This window comes from Panonychus citri, unplaced genomic scaffold (assembly GCF_014898815.1).
Source record: "Panonychus citri isolate SS breed McGregor unplaced genomic scaffold, ASM1489881v1 Contig00108, whole genome shotgun sequence".
Taxonomy (NCBI): domain Eukaryota; kingdom Metazoa; phylum Arthropoda; class Arachnida; order Trombidiformes; family Tetranychidae; genus Panonychus; species Panonychus citri.
This window is the reverse complement of record NW_026515513.1, coordinates 851,376-867,620: the sequence shown is the minus strand read 5'-3', so window position 1 is coordinate 867,620 and position 16,245 is coordinate 851,376. Positions and strand designations below refer to the sequence as shown.

The following is a 16,245-nucleotide window of genomic DNA, read 5'->3' as shown; positions in this document are numbered from 1 at the left end:
GTTTTCGTGTTGATATTTTTTTTACCTTTTGATTTCGTTATAACATTTGATTACTTTGATCAAAGTTATAATAATTAGTAACAATTAGTTGTAATCATACAAATATATCAATAGTTATTAGAAGGTTAATTATAATTAACGATTACAATGATTTACTAAATCATTTCTATGATTCTGGAGGAAAAAATCAAGTGGGAAAAAATGATTCCAAGTTTATATATGAAATTAATCTAATTTAACCAATTTATTGACAATTAACTTTTCAATGCAACAATAATAATCAACTAATTGTCACAGTAAACTTAATGTTTCCCATTTGATTGAATGGTTTAATTTTTTCCACTAATTTCCAAGCTATTAAAATGTCTCCTTCGGGCTTATTGTTATCCTTAATTGTTGCTCTCTATTTAGTTTTCTTGGTTGTAACTCCAATCTCGTCGAGTTCAATTGCTAAATTATTAGCGGAGAAAATAAATTCAACGGTTAATTGTCCAAAAGGGACTAATTGTTCATCATTCTTAGATTGTAAAACTGTATTAACGGCTCATAATGAGAAAGATTTGATTGAAAATGTTTGTTTCAATTCAGGTCAAATTGGAATATGTTGTCCAATTGTTTTGGATAATTGTGGTAAGAATTTGACTAATTATACTAATTAATTGCCTTGGATGTTAATTGTCACCATTGTTTTTTGTTTACGTGTAGTTGAGAAAAGTTCTGGATCAAAATCAGTGTTGACTATCTCACCGTCAATGGATGATGATCATGAGGAATTATTGAAATCACCTAAGCTTTTGGGTGGAAAAATTTCTCGTAAAGATTTTGATTCAATTATCGAAGAAGCAAAATTAAAAAGTGAACAAATTGTTTCGAATATTAAAAAGATAGCCAATCATCATCAACAACGCAAGAAAACTCGATTAACCCGAGATACTGGAATTAAAGGTCAAAGTCGAGAGGAAGTTTACCAACGAAATCTGGGAATTGTACCAAATATTAGTGACGATGCTCTTTACCTCCAACAATTAACTCTTTCGATGGCGAAAAAGTAAGTTCTAATTCTTATCATGTTCTCAAATGGTTCATGTTAGTTAATTGTTTCAATTAAATTCTCAGACTTGGATTAACCAAACCAAAGCAAATTGCAACTCTAAAATCAATTCAAATCATTGAGCCCGATAAATGTACCGTTAACATCACTTGTAATCCTTATAGTAAATATCGTCCTATTGATGGTTCGTGTAACAATATCGATAATCCTTATTGGGGTAAAGTTCTAACCCCTTATAGCCGAGTGATTTTACCTCAATATGGTGATGCCATTGATGCACCTAAACTGTTTGGTGCCTCAGGTAATGAACTACCATGGGCTCGTCTTTTGTCAACCACTTTGATTAAAGATAAACCAATGGAACATCATAATTTGGATACTATGGCTCTCGCTTATGGGCAATTCCTTGATCATGATTTAACTCAGGTAGTTGGAACTACACTTCCCGATGGAGGAGCAATTACTTGTTGTGATTCGAAAACAAATAAAATTCTATCAGCTGAATTTCTTCATCCATCTTGTTTTCCAATAATGATTCCACTTGATGATCCATTTTATTCTAAATATTCAGTTGAGTGTTTGAACTTTGCTCGAACTGCATTTGGTTTACCTGAGAATTGTGTTCTTGGTCCTCGAACTCAGATTAACAATTTAACTCCTTGGCTCGATGGGTCAATTATCTACGGGGCATCATTTGAAGCTTCAGATAAACTTAGAGCGGGCAAAGGAGGCTTAATGGACTCTCGAGTTTCAGCCGCTGGTGAAATTTTACCTCCACAAGGGGATATGTGTAATAACGACACTTATTGTTTGGGTGGAGGTGATTCTCGAGTTAATCAGCAACCGGGATTAATGGCGACTCATATAACATGGTTAAGAGAGCACAATAGAATCGCCAGTAAATTAGCTCAATTGAATCCTCATTGGAACGATGAAGATATTTTCCAAGAGACAAGAAGAATCGTCATCGCTGAATTTCAGCATGTTACTTACAATGAATTCTTACCTTTAATTATTGGTAAGTTTTTCGATAACTTCTCTGTTTTTTTTCCTCATTAGCTGCTAATTGTTTTGCTTCTAATTGATTAGGTTCAAATCTAATGAAAAAGTATGACCTTTATCCTCGTCGTTCGGGTTTCAATGAGTTTTATGATGCTACACTTTCTCCAGCAATTATCCAGGAATTTGCTTCGGCAGCATTTAGATTACACACATTGATCCCAGAAAAGATTGAATTAAAGGACAACAATTTAAGTGTTACTCGAATTGTCCCTCTGAAAACTCAATTTTATAATCCATCGGTTTTTTATGAGAAACCGACTGTTTATCAATCGGTAATCAATGGACTTTTAAGTCAACCAACCTGTCCAGCGGATAATATTATCACCGAAGCGATAACCAATTACCTTTTCCCTCCGGGAACTCATGGATCAGATGAGCCTTGGGGATTTGATTTGTTCAGTATTGATATTCAAAGGGGTCGTGATCATGGACTTGCGAGTTATAATGAATGGAGGGAAACTTGTGGCTTTAAGAGAGCGGCTAATTTTACCGATCTGAGCGATTACTTTTTCGCTGAAAGTTTACCTCTTGTTGAATCTTTATACTCTTCCGTTGATGATATTGATCTTGTTGTCGGCTTGAATTTGGAACCTCGTCCATCAGGAATGAATGTTGGACCCACAGCGGCTTGTATAATAACCGAAACATTTAGAAGACTCAAATTTTCTGATCGCTTTTGGTATGAGAATTCAGGTCAACCTTCATCGTTCACTTTGGGTAAGTAACGATAATATTAATCGTAAAACTAAAATTCCTCGAGCTTAACTTTTCATTTTTTTTTCTTTTAATTTTCTCTCAACAATCAGATCAATTAACTTCCATTAGGAATGTAACTTATGCTCGAATTCATTGTGACAATAATAATATTGAACAAAGTCAATCAATGGCACTAATCCAACCCTCAGATCTTAATCCTCGTTTACCTTGTTCACAATTATCTCCCAGTGTTGATTTAGATTATTGGAAAGATGAACCACTTGGAAACAATGGAGTCTCTCTCATGTAATAATCTAGAACAACATAATTATACAATTAAAATGATCCAAATCTTTTAAATGGTTAATCATTTCCGAGACGAATACTTGATACACATAAACTTTTTTCTAACAAAAAGTTTTATCAAAACAAAAAAACCGATCAATCGATAAAAAGACGAGAAAATGAAGCAAACCAGAAGAATGAAAATAAACAAAAGAAAAAGTTCTAATGTTCGAATGTGCAAGTTCTTTTATCTTCGAATTTGATCCTAAAAAAATAGATGAGAAAACCCATAGATTTCGTCACCGAATTGTCGATGACGACATATCGATCTTTTTGTCTTCCAGTTTCGAGAAACTTGTTGCGACTGAGTTTTCTTTTCATTTCTCTCTCCAAGTTGAAGGTTTATTAATTTTCGAATACTCAAATTCAGTTGGAAGCATTGGATTGTCATCGATTGTTCAAAATAAATTCGATGAAAATTAGAACCCAAAAAATGTCATTTCCATTGAGCGGAAATAAAAAGAGCGCGAAATGAAACAAAGAGACAAACTGAAGGTTCGTTTTGATTTTCGTAAACAGATGGCGCTCGATGTTTTCTCTTATCATTGAGAATCTAAATTCTGAACCGGGAAACTTTAAGAGAGATTGAAAAAAAAACCGGGAATTTGTTTTTCTCGAGAAGATAATTGAAAAAAATATCTAATCTTCTTGTGAGCTTTTATTTGTACAAAAATAATTAGTGAAACAAGAAACGAAAAATAAATGAAAACTAAACTGGAGTAAATAAAAAAAATTATCTCTATGAGATTAAAAAAGATTAATGGACTTGAGGAAAAGCGATCAGAGTTAAAGTGGAAATAAAAAACAAACTTACTACAAACAATTTACTACACTACTTTAAATTGTCCAAATAAACTAAAAAACAAATAATAAAATTGATTAACTTTTATCAGAAAAAAAAAACTGATCAGCTAAATCAAAATGATTAATTATGAACTGTTGTTATTTCAACGAGTCAGTTGTCTTAATGATCATCATCAAAATTCACCTTAAACTTGGGTAATGGTTAAAGTTAACCGAAAACAATGGATTTTCCAATCAACAGCCATTTAATTGGCAACAGATTATCACTGATTAGTGGGAACAATTAAGGGAATAAAATTGGCGCTTTGTTTACATAAAGAACGAGGAAAGTTTCCATTCTCCAACAAGAGATGGCGTTAGTTTCGAATATCTTGAGATCAGATATTTTCTAATTGAGTCTCTTATTTTAAATTCTGGTTGTTGGCTTGTTGAATTAATCTTAATTGTAATTCTATTGATATTTGTTTAATTGTCTCCATTTTGTGTCTCTCTTTTTGATTAACATCCCAATTTACCGTTGAATTGATAATCTGTCTCTCTCTCAATCATTTCACTTTCTATCTTGTGACCATTTTGTTAGTTTCTCAACCTTCTTTTGTTTCTTGACTCTCTTTCACACTCCCTCTCTTTCTCTCTCTCTCTTTCCTTTCCTTACCTTTTCTTTTTGTCTTAATTTTTTTTAATTATTATTCCATCACCATTACTATCAAAACAGTAACATCTTCTAGCAATATGAGTGACACAGAGGAAACTAAAAAAACCGCGGCTCCTGAAGAAGAAGAGGAGGAGTATATTGTGGAGAAAATATTGGACAAAAGGACGCGCGGTGGAAGAGTTGAATATTTCTTAAAATGGAAAGGTTACTCGGAAAGTGATAACACGTGGGAACCGGTGGAAAATCTTGACTGTCCTGATTTGATCAGTGAATTTGAAGAAGACAGGAAAAGAAAAAAGAATGAGAAAAAAGGAGGCTCAGGAGGAACCGGTGGATCTGTTGCTGGGGATGATAAGAAAAGAAAATCAGCTTCAGTTGATGGTGATAAGAAAAAGAAAAAAGCTGATGAAGATAAACCTCGAGGATGGGATCGTGGTCTTGAACCTCAAAAGATCATTGGTGCAACTGATGCTTCAGGAGAGCTCATGTTCTTAATTAAATGGTTAGTTGTCTCATGCCTTGCATATTACTTAGGCAAATTACTGTGGGCTTAGGCCCTTTACCTGTTTCTGTCCATCATTCTTGCCTTTTATAGAGCACTAATGTCACACATTCTTGTTTGCGAAAAAGAAAAATATTATATTATATCTTTCTTTTTTTTGTTCCTCTACTTATCCCAGTAATTACTCATGCTAAATAAATTGTTGACTTATGAGTCACCCTCAGCATTAATCCTTGCAATCTAATTAAGCCTAATTTCGCTTTTTTCTCTCTCTCTCTCCTTCTCCTTCTCTTCTCTTTTCTATTCTATTTTCACCCTTAACAGGAAGGATTCTGAAGATGCCGATCTCGTCACTGCAGCGACAGCGAACGTTAGATGTCCACAAGTTGTGATCAAATTTTATGAAGAGCGTTTAACATGGCACACAGCTAATAACGATGAAAAGGCCGAAAAAGATTAAAGGACAAATAAAAAAATGGATTCAAGAGAAAACAAATTCATTTCCATTTATCATTCTCTCTAAATTTTCAATTGTTTTTCCCCCAATTTTCCCTCCTTTTCTCTTCTCAACCTTTTCTCATCCTCATCCCAGTTTATATTTTTCTTTTCATCAACTCACAAACACACACATTCAACACTTAAGACCTCATCAGTTATTAAACATTAAAACCAATGATTATTGAATTTTCTTTTTAAAAATTGTTCTCCATCGGATTCATATCATATTCTAGTAAACGGTTTTAATTGAGAAAACAAATTCTTCCATTTTGCTCATGTTCGCAATTAAAATGGTAACCAATCAATAAGAACATTTAAATTATAGCACAAGCAAGAAATAGATGAATTTATTAATTGTTTAGTTAACATATTAAAGGTTTACAGACAATTGGTTCTCGATTTACATCGAAATAAAATGATTTTTCCTTTATGATGCAACATTTTAGTGGATTTTAAATTTTAAGTGTTGGTGTTTTCGCTTTGTGATTATTAGCTTAGAGTTTTTTTTGAATATATATTTTTGGTGCTCTTTGGAAACAAAAGGTCTAAAAATCGTTTTTTTGTTGTTGTCGGTGTTTAATTTACGAGGAAAGTGTGTCAGCTTATCAATCAACTCGAGTGTTGATTTGTGTTGGTACTGTTACTATTATTAGTATTAGTGTTGGTTGAAGTTGTTGTGTTGGTGGTATTGTTGTCCTTTGATTTAACCATTGTCATCCGAACTTCACCCAACACTTGAAGTGGTGTTTTACCTGTAGCTTGAGCAACTCTGTGTTCGATCAAATAAAATATATATTCGTCAAAAAGCAATCGAATCAAATGGAATGATCCAAATGAGGAGGCAGAACGAAGAGTAAGATCTCTCATAACCAGGGAGCTGTAAAATCCCCATTTAAAAAAGAATTGAGTCGCAGAACGAACATCATTATCTCGAAGGCATGTATCTAAAACTTGTTCGCACCATAATCCCCATCGGTCAAATGGGTTTGGTTCTTGTAAAAGAATTTTAAAACTTTGTTCTATCTGGTCAACAATTGAATCATCACATTGACAGACCCACGATGCCTGTTCTTGGACATTTTTAAAGTCAACACGGTTCAGGTCACTGATCATTTGTTGTATTTGTTGTTGGTTTTGTAAAACTGCTTGGGCTGCAGAGGAGAGATGATTCAATGAGGTATATCGACGTAAAGTATGGCTGAAAGCTCCGACAGCGGCTAATTTCGAGGTGACAAATGAACCATCATAACCGACAAGCGCTGTGCCCATCCAATTGTGTATATTTTTGGCAAAGTTGCGAATCTGTTGGGTCAATTGTTGAGGAATAGGTTTCAATAGATTGGGAAGTAATAATGCTGAAATAAGTGAATTGTACAGTGTATAGTCTGTTTGCAATATCCATTCGCTGAGAGAGGCAAGAGGTTCTTGGTCATTTTCAGCTTCGATACCGGGACTAGATGTAAGCTGATGTAATTGTTCCAATGTTAATCCAGGCGTCTTATTGTTCTTGTTGTTGGTGTTGATTGTGGTACTATTGTTGCTCTCATTTTCACTGTTACTACCTGCTCCCTTTGATGATGATCCATCAGCCTGCCAGAATGATTTCCATAATCCCTCGATAAGAGTGAAGTTTAAATTTCCAATCGCATTGATCACTTGTTCATAGTGTTTCCTATAAGCAGCAGCAAATCGGGTTGCTAGAGCACTTGGTGTTTCTGCATCATTACAAGGAACAGGCTCTTCCGGCCAAACATTGGCTAAGATTGACTTAGGATCTCCTAGGTAACTTTGTAACAATTCTGGGGATGTTGCTGTTAAGGTTGCCTGGTGATTTTCATTTGTTGTCACAACATTGTTATCCTTGATTGACTCTGTTCCACCACCACTACCACCATTACCATTACCTCCACCACCACCCCCGCTACTACTGTTACCTCCATCAGAATGAACTGTTTTATGACGTTTAGCAGATGGTTGACCAGAATCTGGACTGCTCACTGAACTACTATCGGTGATACGCGCCAATGGAGATCCTGGTTTAACTCTGATACCATAATAATGATACTTTGAGTTTCCTCTTGTACCTAAACGTCTAGTCCTTAAACCAACAAAAACCGATCGAATAAGTTTACCAAATGAAGCTGCATTTACAGGCTCAATTCCTTGTTGTGAACAATGGGTTTGATAATGAGAGTAAAGTGTAGATCGAGGTAGTGAAATACCCTCAGCAGTTTCATAGTTTTCTATAAGCCATCTAACCTGTATTTTACAGAGAAAAAATAGTAATTAATAGAAAAAGACATTAAAACTAATTAAACAGAGACAGAGAGGAGGGAGTCTCAGATTAGAGAGCAAGACAAGGGAAGAAGATAGAGAAAAAAGATAATGAAAAAAAGGGACACACAGTCAAATATATAATGTAGCATATAAACAGTCACAATCACTAACATTGATTAAAAGAGATAAGAAAATAAATAAACAGGGTAGGTCGGTCATAGGTAATAATAGATGAAAGAAGAGAACTATTATAATAGATATGGAGAAAAGTTGAGGCAAAGAAATGAACAAACCAATGGGAGAACTGTGAGAACGGGACACACAGAAAATGATAAACAAGAGAATATAAGAAGATGGCAGAACATAAGAAGGAGAAGAAAAATGGGACAAAAGTGAAATTTGAAAGGGAAAAAAAGAGAACAAGAAGAAACCAGAATTTGAAGAGAATGAAAATTTGAAATCCTAAATCTGCGAAAAGAGAATAGGAATTAAATTGGAAACTTACATGAACAATATCCGTATCACGAACATTTTGAATTTGAAAATTGGATGGAGCAGTAACTGTACCAATAGGAGCTGATGAAACAACAGCAATTCCACCAGAATTTGTCTCGGTATCACCTCCAGTATTGGCACCAGTAACTTGTGAATAGATGACCGTTGAATTATTATCAAAACAGGTAATCGAAGTATATGGATCAGTAGTATAATAGATTGTAGTTAAATTGTTATCCTCTTCGTCCGGATTTTTTTTGAATGTGTCTTGGGGGTCGATCATCCTTGTTGCCTGATTACCGAAGACAACCAAGACAACGTTTTGGTTACCAAACTCAGGGTTGTTTTCTTGTTGCTAACCAACTAAAATTCACTTTTCTCTTCAGCTTGGAAACAGAAATTGGAGCCTTTCAGCCTTGAGGAGAACCGAATTTTCGCCGCCAGTGGCTCCATCTCCGAGTCGAAAACTGTACCAACTCTTTGGGAACAATTTTCGTTTTTGAGAATCAAAATTGTTTTCGTTTTTTTGTTGTTCCATAATTTTGCTTTCTAATTGTTGACAATTTAATCTCAATTACTTTGAGAGAAACCAATTGATTTTATTTTTATTCTTCGTCTTAATTTTGTTCCTGGTTATCTGTTGGTTTGATTTTCGTTTTGGATGATAATCTGTTAATTCTTGCATGACGCATGTTAGTCAATTTTTTTATTCTCTGTGAATGTAAACAAATCTGATGATTTCAATCTTCTTTTTTTATGGTTAATATTATTATTATTTTGGAACTTTGATTGTTTGGTTTTCGTCTCTTTACCTTTCGATTATATTTTATTAGCAATTTAATTTTCACTTGTTGGGGTTGAATTGAATCGATTGTGATTTTATGTTTCGTTCATTTGTTGGTCCAGAGAATCAACAATTTGTATGATTTTTCTGATTTTTGATCAGATGGTTTTAATTGATGTTATTGTTGATTTAATTCAGCTTGATTGTTACCTTGTCCGGCTCTGTTTCAATTATCAAAGGTAATCTTGATCATAATAAGTGATTTGATTCGGGGTAAGTTGATTTTTGTTTCTCTATCATGTTTACTTGGTAAATTATGGGATATAAAAAATATGATTTTTTCTTCTCTAATTATCATCTTGTTGATTTATTTTTTTATTTACCTTTTGTTTTTTTTTGTTTCCTGTTGTTTACAGATTCACATTTACTGTCAATAATTGATTGGATAGATTGTTAATTAATCTACACCATATCGAGATTGAGATATGGCTTCGATTGACAGATTTCAAACCTTGGAAGGTCACACATCGGATGTTACATGGGTTGACTTTAATGGGAATAAAATTGTCGTCTCATCATCTAATGACAAATCCATTAGATTCTGGAAATGTAAAGATGATGGATATTTCGAAGAGTGTACAGAATCCCCATTAAAATCACCTTTAAATGGTCACAATTATGGAGTAAATTGTGTACGATTTTCACCTTTCGGTACAATTTTGGCCTCAGTTTCAACGGATGGTTATCTCATCCTATGGAATTCACAGGTAACAATAGAATCATTGATCATTTAATACTACATGTAATTCATATTATTTAGATGTAAAAATTATCGCTTAATCTTTTTTAATCCTCATAGACTGGTGATCAAGTTGTTCGGCTTCTTAATCCAACCAATTGTGCAATAAGAGTTTGCTGTTTCTCACCTTCTTCAGCTATCTTGGTGACCGCTGGTGATGATGAAAAGATCTGCCTTTGGGATATTAGTACTCGATCTTTGGTAAGATCATTAACCGGACATGAAGCAATGGTCACTACTTGTGCCTTTTCACCCGATTCAGCTTACCTGATTTCTGGTGCAACCTCAGGTGAATTAAAAATGTGGGATGCACGTCATGGTCATGGTAAATGTTTATTAACTATTTCGGAAGCTCATGATTTGGGTGTAGTCTCATCTGATTTCAATCCTCAGTACGAGGTTAACGGTGAGTCCGTGGAAGGTATTGATTTTATTTGCACATTTACCTTTGTAGATACTTCACTCTCTCTCTCTCTCTCTCTCTCTCCCTATCCAATTAATGCCATTAACCATTAGTTTTTTAAACTTTAATCTTATTCTCATAATGCAAATTGATCCAAAATAACTAATTCAAAGTACAATAACTAATATAAAACTCAAAACACGTACAAACAAAATAGTCCTTGGAACTTTAGGAAATATGTAATTTTTATCAATCGATTTCTCATCTTACCCATTAATTGTCACTAATGTTGAATGTTATCATCATTATAACATTTAAATTACAATTTTCTCCCCTTCTCACCTCCTTTTCCCCTTTAATCAATATCAAAAACTGAAAAGAAATCAATTAATCAATCAATCAAAAATTTCTCTTCAATCATTAACACAACAAAACTATCAATTGACTAGTGAAAAAAAAGAAATCAATATTTTATTTTCACAGAATTTTCTCAATTATTTTCTAAACAATTCAAATAGAAAGATAGGAAATCTAATTGATTATTGATCGATTTCTATTAAATAGGCGAAATTTTAATTGCTACTAATCAGGCGTCTCCTTTTCTCCCTGTTACTTTTACACTTGGATACAATTGTTACGTTGCATGACTTTGATATTCCATAAATCTAATTATTAATATTAATAAATATCTTTATTGCATATTAATAAATAATAATATCTTTCTATTCATTATTTTGCTATATTGGTCCATTGAAAATCTCTTAATTGTTTCTCTTTCTGCTCTTAATCTAATTTTCCAGCCACGAATGGTCCATTACAAAGCTACTATCTGCTCGCTTCTTGTGGTAACGACGATTTAGTTAAATTGTGGCGTGTTAAGGGTGGATCAAAATGTTCAATTGTCCTTTACCACAGTCTTTCAGGTCACAGTGGTAACGTTTATTGTTGTCGTTTTTCAAACGATGGTACACTTCTTGCATCAGCGTATGTGCTTTAAATATATATATAAATTAGCAGTTAAAATCGTTACAATCAAAACAAAATCATAGCCCATTGATTTCAATTACTTGATCAATCGTAATATTTTTCGTTTGATTTTAATGATGAATGTCTGGAAACCATTAGATATTGATTAGCGATTAGATATTAATTTTTTTCTTCTTGTTTGTTTCTTTGATTGTAATATTTTCTAGTGCTGGAGACAAAACGATAATCATTTGGTCTATTGAGTCTGGGACTATAATTCGTCGTCTTGAAGGTCACAATCGATATGTAACTTGTTGTGCTTTTTCTGCTAATAATAGTCTCTTGGCAACTGGATCAAATGATAAAACTGTAATCATTTGGAATCTGAGTGCTTATCTTGATACTCCATCCACCGATGATAATGATGAATCTCCTGAAACAACTTATCCCAATCGTATAAGAGGTGCTTCTTTCAGTTTAGGTACCAATGCCAACCTGGTTTCTCGTTGGTCAGTTGAACAAGTCAACCAGTGGCTTGAAACGCTCAATCTATCTCAGTATAGTGAAGTTTTTAAGACTAACGAAATTGACGGAACTGAACTTCTTCACCTTTCGCATGATGTCCTGTTGACAATGTTGAAAATTAGTTGAGTAAACGATCACATTTGACACTTAATGTTCATCAAATAATTAATTTTATTTCTGGTTTGTTTTTCCCTACAGCAACTTTGGGTCATCGAAATAAAATCTTGCGAGGAGTCCAAGCCTTACGAAATCCTTTATGGCAACACTTTGCAAATGAAGACGATATATCAATGCCTGATGAATTATTCTGTCCAATAACTCATGAACTAATGAAAGATCCTGTTGTAGCTTCAGGTAAATTTTCAATGAAAAACTCAAATCAAATTTAACTCACGATATTTCTTGATTATTGATTTAGATGGTTACACTTATGAAAGAACCGCGATCACTGAATGGGTGGAAAATGGTAACAATACAAGTCCAATGACCAATGATCCTTTCACTGATGACCGTTTGATTCCTAATCGGACTTTAAAACTTTTGGCCAAAAGATATCAATTACCTTGAGTGTTTAATTGTCTCCAATCAGCTGATTGAAAAAATGTTTAATTTTTAAAACATTACAATCCCTTTATCAACAAATCAACACGCGAATAACTATTTTAAAATTTTAATTAACCGTTTTAAATATCTCTAAGAGCCGCAATATAACAAGATCTGTGATCAATTGTATCAATTTTAAATTAACTAACCCACAAAAGACACAGTCAAAGTCCAACTACAATTACCAATCATGCTTCAAAAATGCCATTAATTAAGGTTGAAAAATTATTTTCACAATTAATCCATTCCTTAAACTATTCATATCTTTCTCTGCTAATTGTTCCTACTAAACAATATAAAAACAAACCTATCAATTGTTAATCAAATTCATTAATAATTTAATTGTGCAATGTTTTTTTTTTTTGATGAAAACAATCATCAAATTAAAATAATATTTTATTTTAATTGTAAAAATTTATCTCTTTTTTTATCCATCAATTGAATATATTGATCAATGTATCTGAAGAAATTATCATAAATGGATATTGAAGGTTATCAGCATTAGATGACCTTCGAAGGTCGAATGGACATTTGGACACGAGGGTTCGAAAGTTTAATTGTTGAGCTGTAATTTATTTTTCCAATATTAATAGTAACAGTAATTGTAACAATTTTTTTCTCAAGAAAGTTAAATGATAAAAAAAAAGTTACCTAATGGTTATTGAATAAATTACTCATGTTAATTCAAATCATTTGAATATTTTGGGTTAATTGAATTCAGTTTAACTCCCACAATTGATTTAGATGGAGAAATAAGATCAAGAAGAAAAAAAATCCAGATCAATTTGGTTAAACGATCAACCAACAAAACCAAGTTTAATTGTTTCCATGGTTTAAATCACGATTGTGTCGAAATTGTTTTTCACGGAAATGACAACGATTCGAGTTGGAATTCATAACAATCCTCCGGGTTTTTATGTGACAAGTCCAAATACTCTTGGCGGTTTTTTGGCCCCGTTCGCAATGGAAACCGTAATGAACGTATTGAACAAAGTGAATATAACATTTGTCTCAATAAAAAATGCCAATTCAACCGCTTGTTCAAGCGACGGACTTTGTACCACAACATTGGGTTACCTACAAAATGGTCTAGTTGATTTCGTTAGCCCGACATCTTATGCTCAACTTGAATCAATTGGAATCAATTTAACAACAACCACGTCCCTTTGGGAAGGTCAATGTTACCTTACATATAAGAAAAAGTTATCACCCAGTTTACACTATTCATCCTTTTCCGGTCTCATACTTTCGTTTGATCAATATTTCTGGTTAATATTATCATTTCTGCTTCCGGGTTTCTCTGTTATTTTATGTTCACTCATTAAACATCAACAACCTTCAATGGACATAATCGACATCTATTGGAACCTTTTTGGATACTTGTTAGGTCAAAATTACAATACAGTTTGGTCCATTTTAAATAGATTACCTCTCATCTTGATGATTTTACCTCTTATATTCAGCGGAAAACTTTTATCGAGCTCCCTCAAAACTGGCCTAGTATCTAATCAGGATTATGTTAAAATAGAGACTCTAAGTGATTTAATCAAGCACGATTATCAAGCAATTATACACGAGAATAGTAACTGCCGACACAAGCTTAAAGATGGAACTGACCTTTTATCCAGGCAAGTTGCCTCTCGATCAATAACTTACTCGTTGGTGGGAAAATCGATCAATGAAATTTATTCGTATTCTCGACAAGATAAAAAGGCTACAATCCTCTCGAAAGTTGCGTTCATTGCGTACAAAAGTATCGGTTGTCTTACTGCACGAAAAGAGGAAGAATCTGAACCTTATGAAATTTCAGAAAATTCATTGTTCAAAGACTCGACAGGTTACTTTATGAATACAAGATCGTCGCCAGAAATTCAAGCGATTATAATGAGACGGACTTATTCAGCTTATGAAGGTGTTCTAATCACAAATCGATATGTTCTCAAAAGTTTTCTCAATTGTTATGGCTTGTCCGATATTTCTACAGCTTGTACCGAAGGAAAAGTCGAAAATAAAGTTGTTTTCATTCCAATATCATCCATTTATCTGCAAACTCCTTTCATGATTCTGATTTTTGGCTATGCAATTGCACTAGTTATCGTTACAATTGAACGGATAATTGGAAACAATGATCAGTTGATAGAAATATACTTTTACTAGGTACGAACTAATTTCATCGACTACCAACAAATTCAGATAAAACTGGAGTAGAGGCAGTTTCTCATTCGTCTTGGGAATTGACCATCGAGGTAAAGTTCACAAACGTGTTCGCTATGGATTATCAACCGAAAAAGCAAACTAGTTAAAAGTTGCCTGATTCCCTAATTTATCTTTGCAAGAATTAAATTATTCAAGTGAATTGGAAACCAAAAAACATGGCTAACTAATGATTTTCCAGTTAAAATGCAAATTGAAAAACAAATGTCAAAGTTACTATCATTATGTGTATTGATTGACCACAAGAAAATGGTTATTATTAATCTAAAATTAAAATCACCATTTTTTAACAATTTGATTAATATTCAGATCATTTAAGTAACATTTATTTCAAGATATTCCCAGATCAAGAATTGAGAATTGAAAAATGTTATCAAATTCATTGTCGATAGTTCAGTTTAACAATCAAATCTTTTTCCAAGGAACAAAAAAATGAATGTAAAACTTTTGCTACCTTCACGGGCACCAGCCTATTCTGTTGATAATGCTACGAACTCGGTGATCGGTACTTTAGCTCCAGTTTTCCGTCGTCGATCACTTGACCTATTCTCTGATGTTAATATTACCTGGATCGATGTTGGTAAATCTCAATCAGGATGTCTCAATGGTTCCTGTTTTGGTGGAGCTCAGTATTTACAATCAGGTAAAGGGTCAGTTTATTTTTTGACCCAAGATTTAAATTTACTTGATTCTGTTTACCCCAATTTATCAATTGCTACAACATTGGTTGAAACCTCGTGTATATTTTTAACTCACTACGAATCTAATTTAAAGATCAGCCAACTTGATTGTTTAACCAATATGGCTGAGGTTGACCCTCTCTCAGCACTTTTATTGATGATACTTTTTACCTTTCTATTGAAAATGGTAAGAAAACTAAATGAGAACACTTTAAATTCAGTTAATTGCTATACAGAAATTTATTATCAAATGATTGCAATTGTTTTCAATGGTTTACTCCCAAGTGTCACCAAGTTTAGACAAAAATTTATCATTGGTTTTATTATTATCTCATTGTTGTCACTCCGAACCATTTACTCGGCTGGTTTTCATACTGACCTAACAGTGACCGATAAACATGAGCCAGTTACGAGTTTACAAGATATTTTAACGGTCAATTTAACCGCAATCATCGCCACACCTTCATCTTGTTATAAAACTCTGACGATTTCGGAATATCCTCATAAGAAACAGATTTTATCTTCGTTTGTTATCATGAAACATTTTCTTCGGTTTACTGAATTGATCCAAGGATTTGAATCAGACTTTGTTTACCTTGGACCTGATTGGGAATTGGATAAGGTAAAAGAAGACCTGTTAGTCTATCGGAAAAGTCAAAGTTCTTGTATCAAATATATGGAACCACGAATTTATGAGAAGACTTCAAACTTTGACAAATCAATTGGTGTAACAATAATCAATAATAATCTTGAAACGATGGTTAAAAATTTGATCACTCGACGATTATATTCTTGGCTTGAAAGTTACATTTACTTCAAAGCTTATGACAGATATTATCCAAGTAAATCTGAAAATTTCAAACGAAAATGTAAACTTGAGGTTGGT

At 33.3% G+C, this 16,245-nt stretch overlaps 4 protein-coding genes across 5 annotated transcripts; 3 read left to right on the top strand and 1 right to left on the bottom strand.

Annotated features, from left to right (window-relative positions):
- The first annotated feature begins 231 nt into the window (after positions 1-231).
- Positions 232-3,176, top strand: LOC128389549 (peroxidase-like). The gene is made up of 5 exons (XM_053349153.1): positions 232-630; positions 706-1,048; positions 1,117-2,069; positions 2,141-2,830; positions 2,920-3,176. The coding sequence occupies exons 1-5, from the start codon at positions 363-365 to the stop codon at positions 3,117-3,119; spliced, it is 2,454 nt and encodes an 817-aa protein (XP_053205128.1). The 5' UTR covers positions 232-362; the 3' UTR covers positions 3,120-3,176.
- A 1,202-nt stretch (positions 3,177-4,378) lies between these two features.
- LOC128389552 (chromobox protein homolog 1-like) lies at positions 4,379-5,799 on the top strand. Its single transcript, XM_053349157.1, has 2 exons — positions 4,379-5,115; positions 5,440-5,799. Exons 1-2 carry the CDS (start codon positions 4,691-4,693, stop codon positions 5,573-5,575), a joined length of 561 nt encoding a protein of 186 aa, XP_053205132.1. The 5' UTR covers positions 4,379-4,690; the 3' UTR covers positions 5,576-5,799.
- A 133-nt stretch (positions 5,800-5,932) lies between these two features.
- Positions 5,933-8,789, bottom strand: LOC128389550 (DNA-binding protein RFX2-like). The gene is made up of 2 exons (XM_053349154.1): positions 8,396-8,789; positions 5,933-7,872 (listed from the first exon to the last, which is right to left on the bottom strand). Exons 1-2 carry the CDS (start codon positions 8,666-8,668, stop codon positions 6,223-6,225), a joined length of 1,923 nt encoding a protein of 640 aa, XP_053205129.1. The 5' UTR covers positions 8,669-8,789; the 3' UTR covers positions 5,933-6,222.
- A 114-nt stretch (positions 8,790-8,903) lies between these two features.
- Positions 8,904-12,827, top strand: LOC128389551 (WD repeat, SAM and U-box domain-containing protein 1-like). Of its 2 annotated transcripts, none has more exons than XM_053349156.1 (7): positions 8,904-9,442; positions 9,586-9,936; positions 10,029-10,374; positions 11,172-11,355; positions 11,565-11,983; positions 12,061-12,216; positions 12,281-12,827. In XM_053349156.1, exons 2-7 carry the CDS (start codon positions 9,655-9,657, stop codon positions 12,427-12,429), a joined length of 1,536 nt encoding a protein of 511 aa, XP_053205131.1. In that variant the 5' UTR covers positions 8,904-9,442; positions 9,586-9,654; the 3' UTR covers positions 12,430-12,827. The 2 variants fall into 2 exon arrangements, with proteins under 2 accessions (XP_053205131.1, XP_053205130.1); XM_053349155.1 differs by having other exon boundaries at positions 8,907-9,442; positions 10,029-10,389.
- The last annotated feature ends 3,418 nt before the right edge of the window (positions 12,828-16,245 follow it).

Bases quoted from the DNA above. Each gene is read 5' to 3' on its own strand.
- LOC128389550 (XM_053349154.1), bottom strand. From the start codon at position 8,668: ATGATCGACCCCCAAGACACATTCAAAAAAAATCCGGACGAAGAGGAT. The intron at 7,873-8,395 runs GTAAGTTTCCAA...TGTAAAATACAG, and splicing joins GTGATACGGATATTGTTCAT to GTTAGATGGCTTATAGAAAA.
- LOC128389549 (XM_053349153.1), top strand. From the start codon at position 363: ATGTCTCCTTCGGGCTTATTGTTATCCTTAATTGTTGCTCTCTATTTA. The intron at 1,049-1,116 runs GTAAGTTCTAAT...TTAAATTCTCAG, and splicing joins ACTCTTTCGATGGCGAAAAA to ACTTGGATTAACCAAACCAA. The intron at 2,831-2,919 runs GTAAGTAACGAT...CTCAACAATCAG, and splicing joins ACCTTCATCGTTCACTTTGG to ATCAATTAACTTCCATTAGG.
- LOC128389551 (XM_053349155.1), top strand. From the start codon at position 9,655: ATGGCTTCGATTGACAGATTTCAAACCTTGGAAGGTCACACATCGGAT. The intron at 11,356-11,564 runs GTATGTGCTTTA...AATATTTTCTAG, and splicing joins GGTACACTTCTTGCATCAGC to TGCTGGAGACAAAACGATAA. The intron at 11,984-12,060 runs GTTGAGTAAACG...TTTTCCCTACAG, and splicing joins GTTGACAATGTTGAAAATTA to CAACTTTGGGTCATCGAAAT.
- LOC128389552 (XM_053349157.1), top strand. From the start codon at position 4,691: ATGAGTGACACAGAGGAAACTAAAAAAACCGCGGCTCCTGAAGAAGAA. The intron at 5,116-5,439 runs GTTAGTTGTCTC...CACCCTTAACAG, and splicing joins CTCATGTTCTTAATTAAATG to GAAGGATTCTGAAGATGCCG.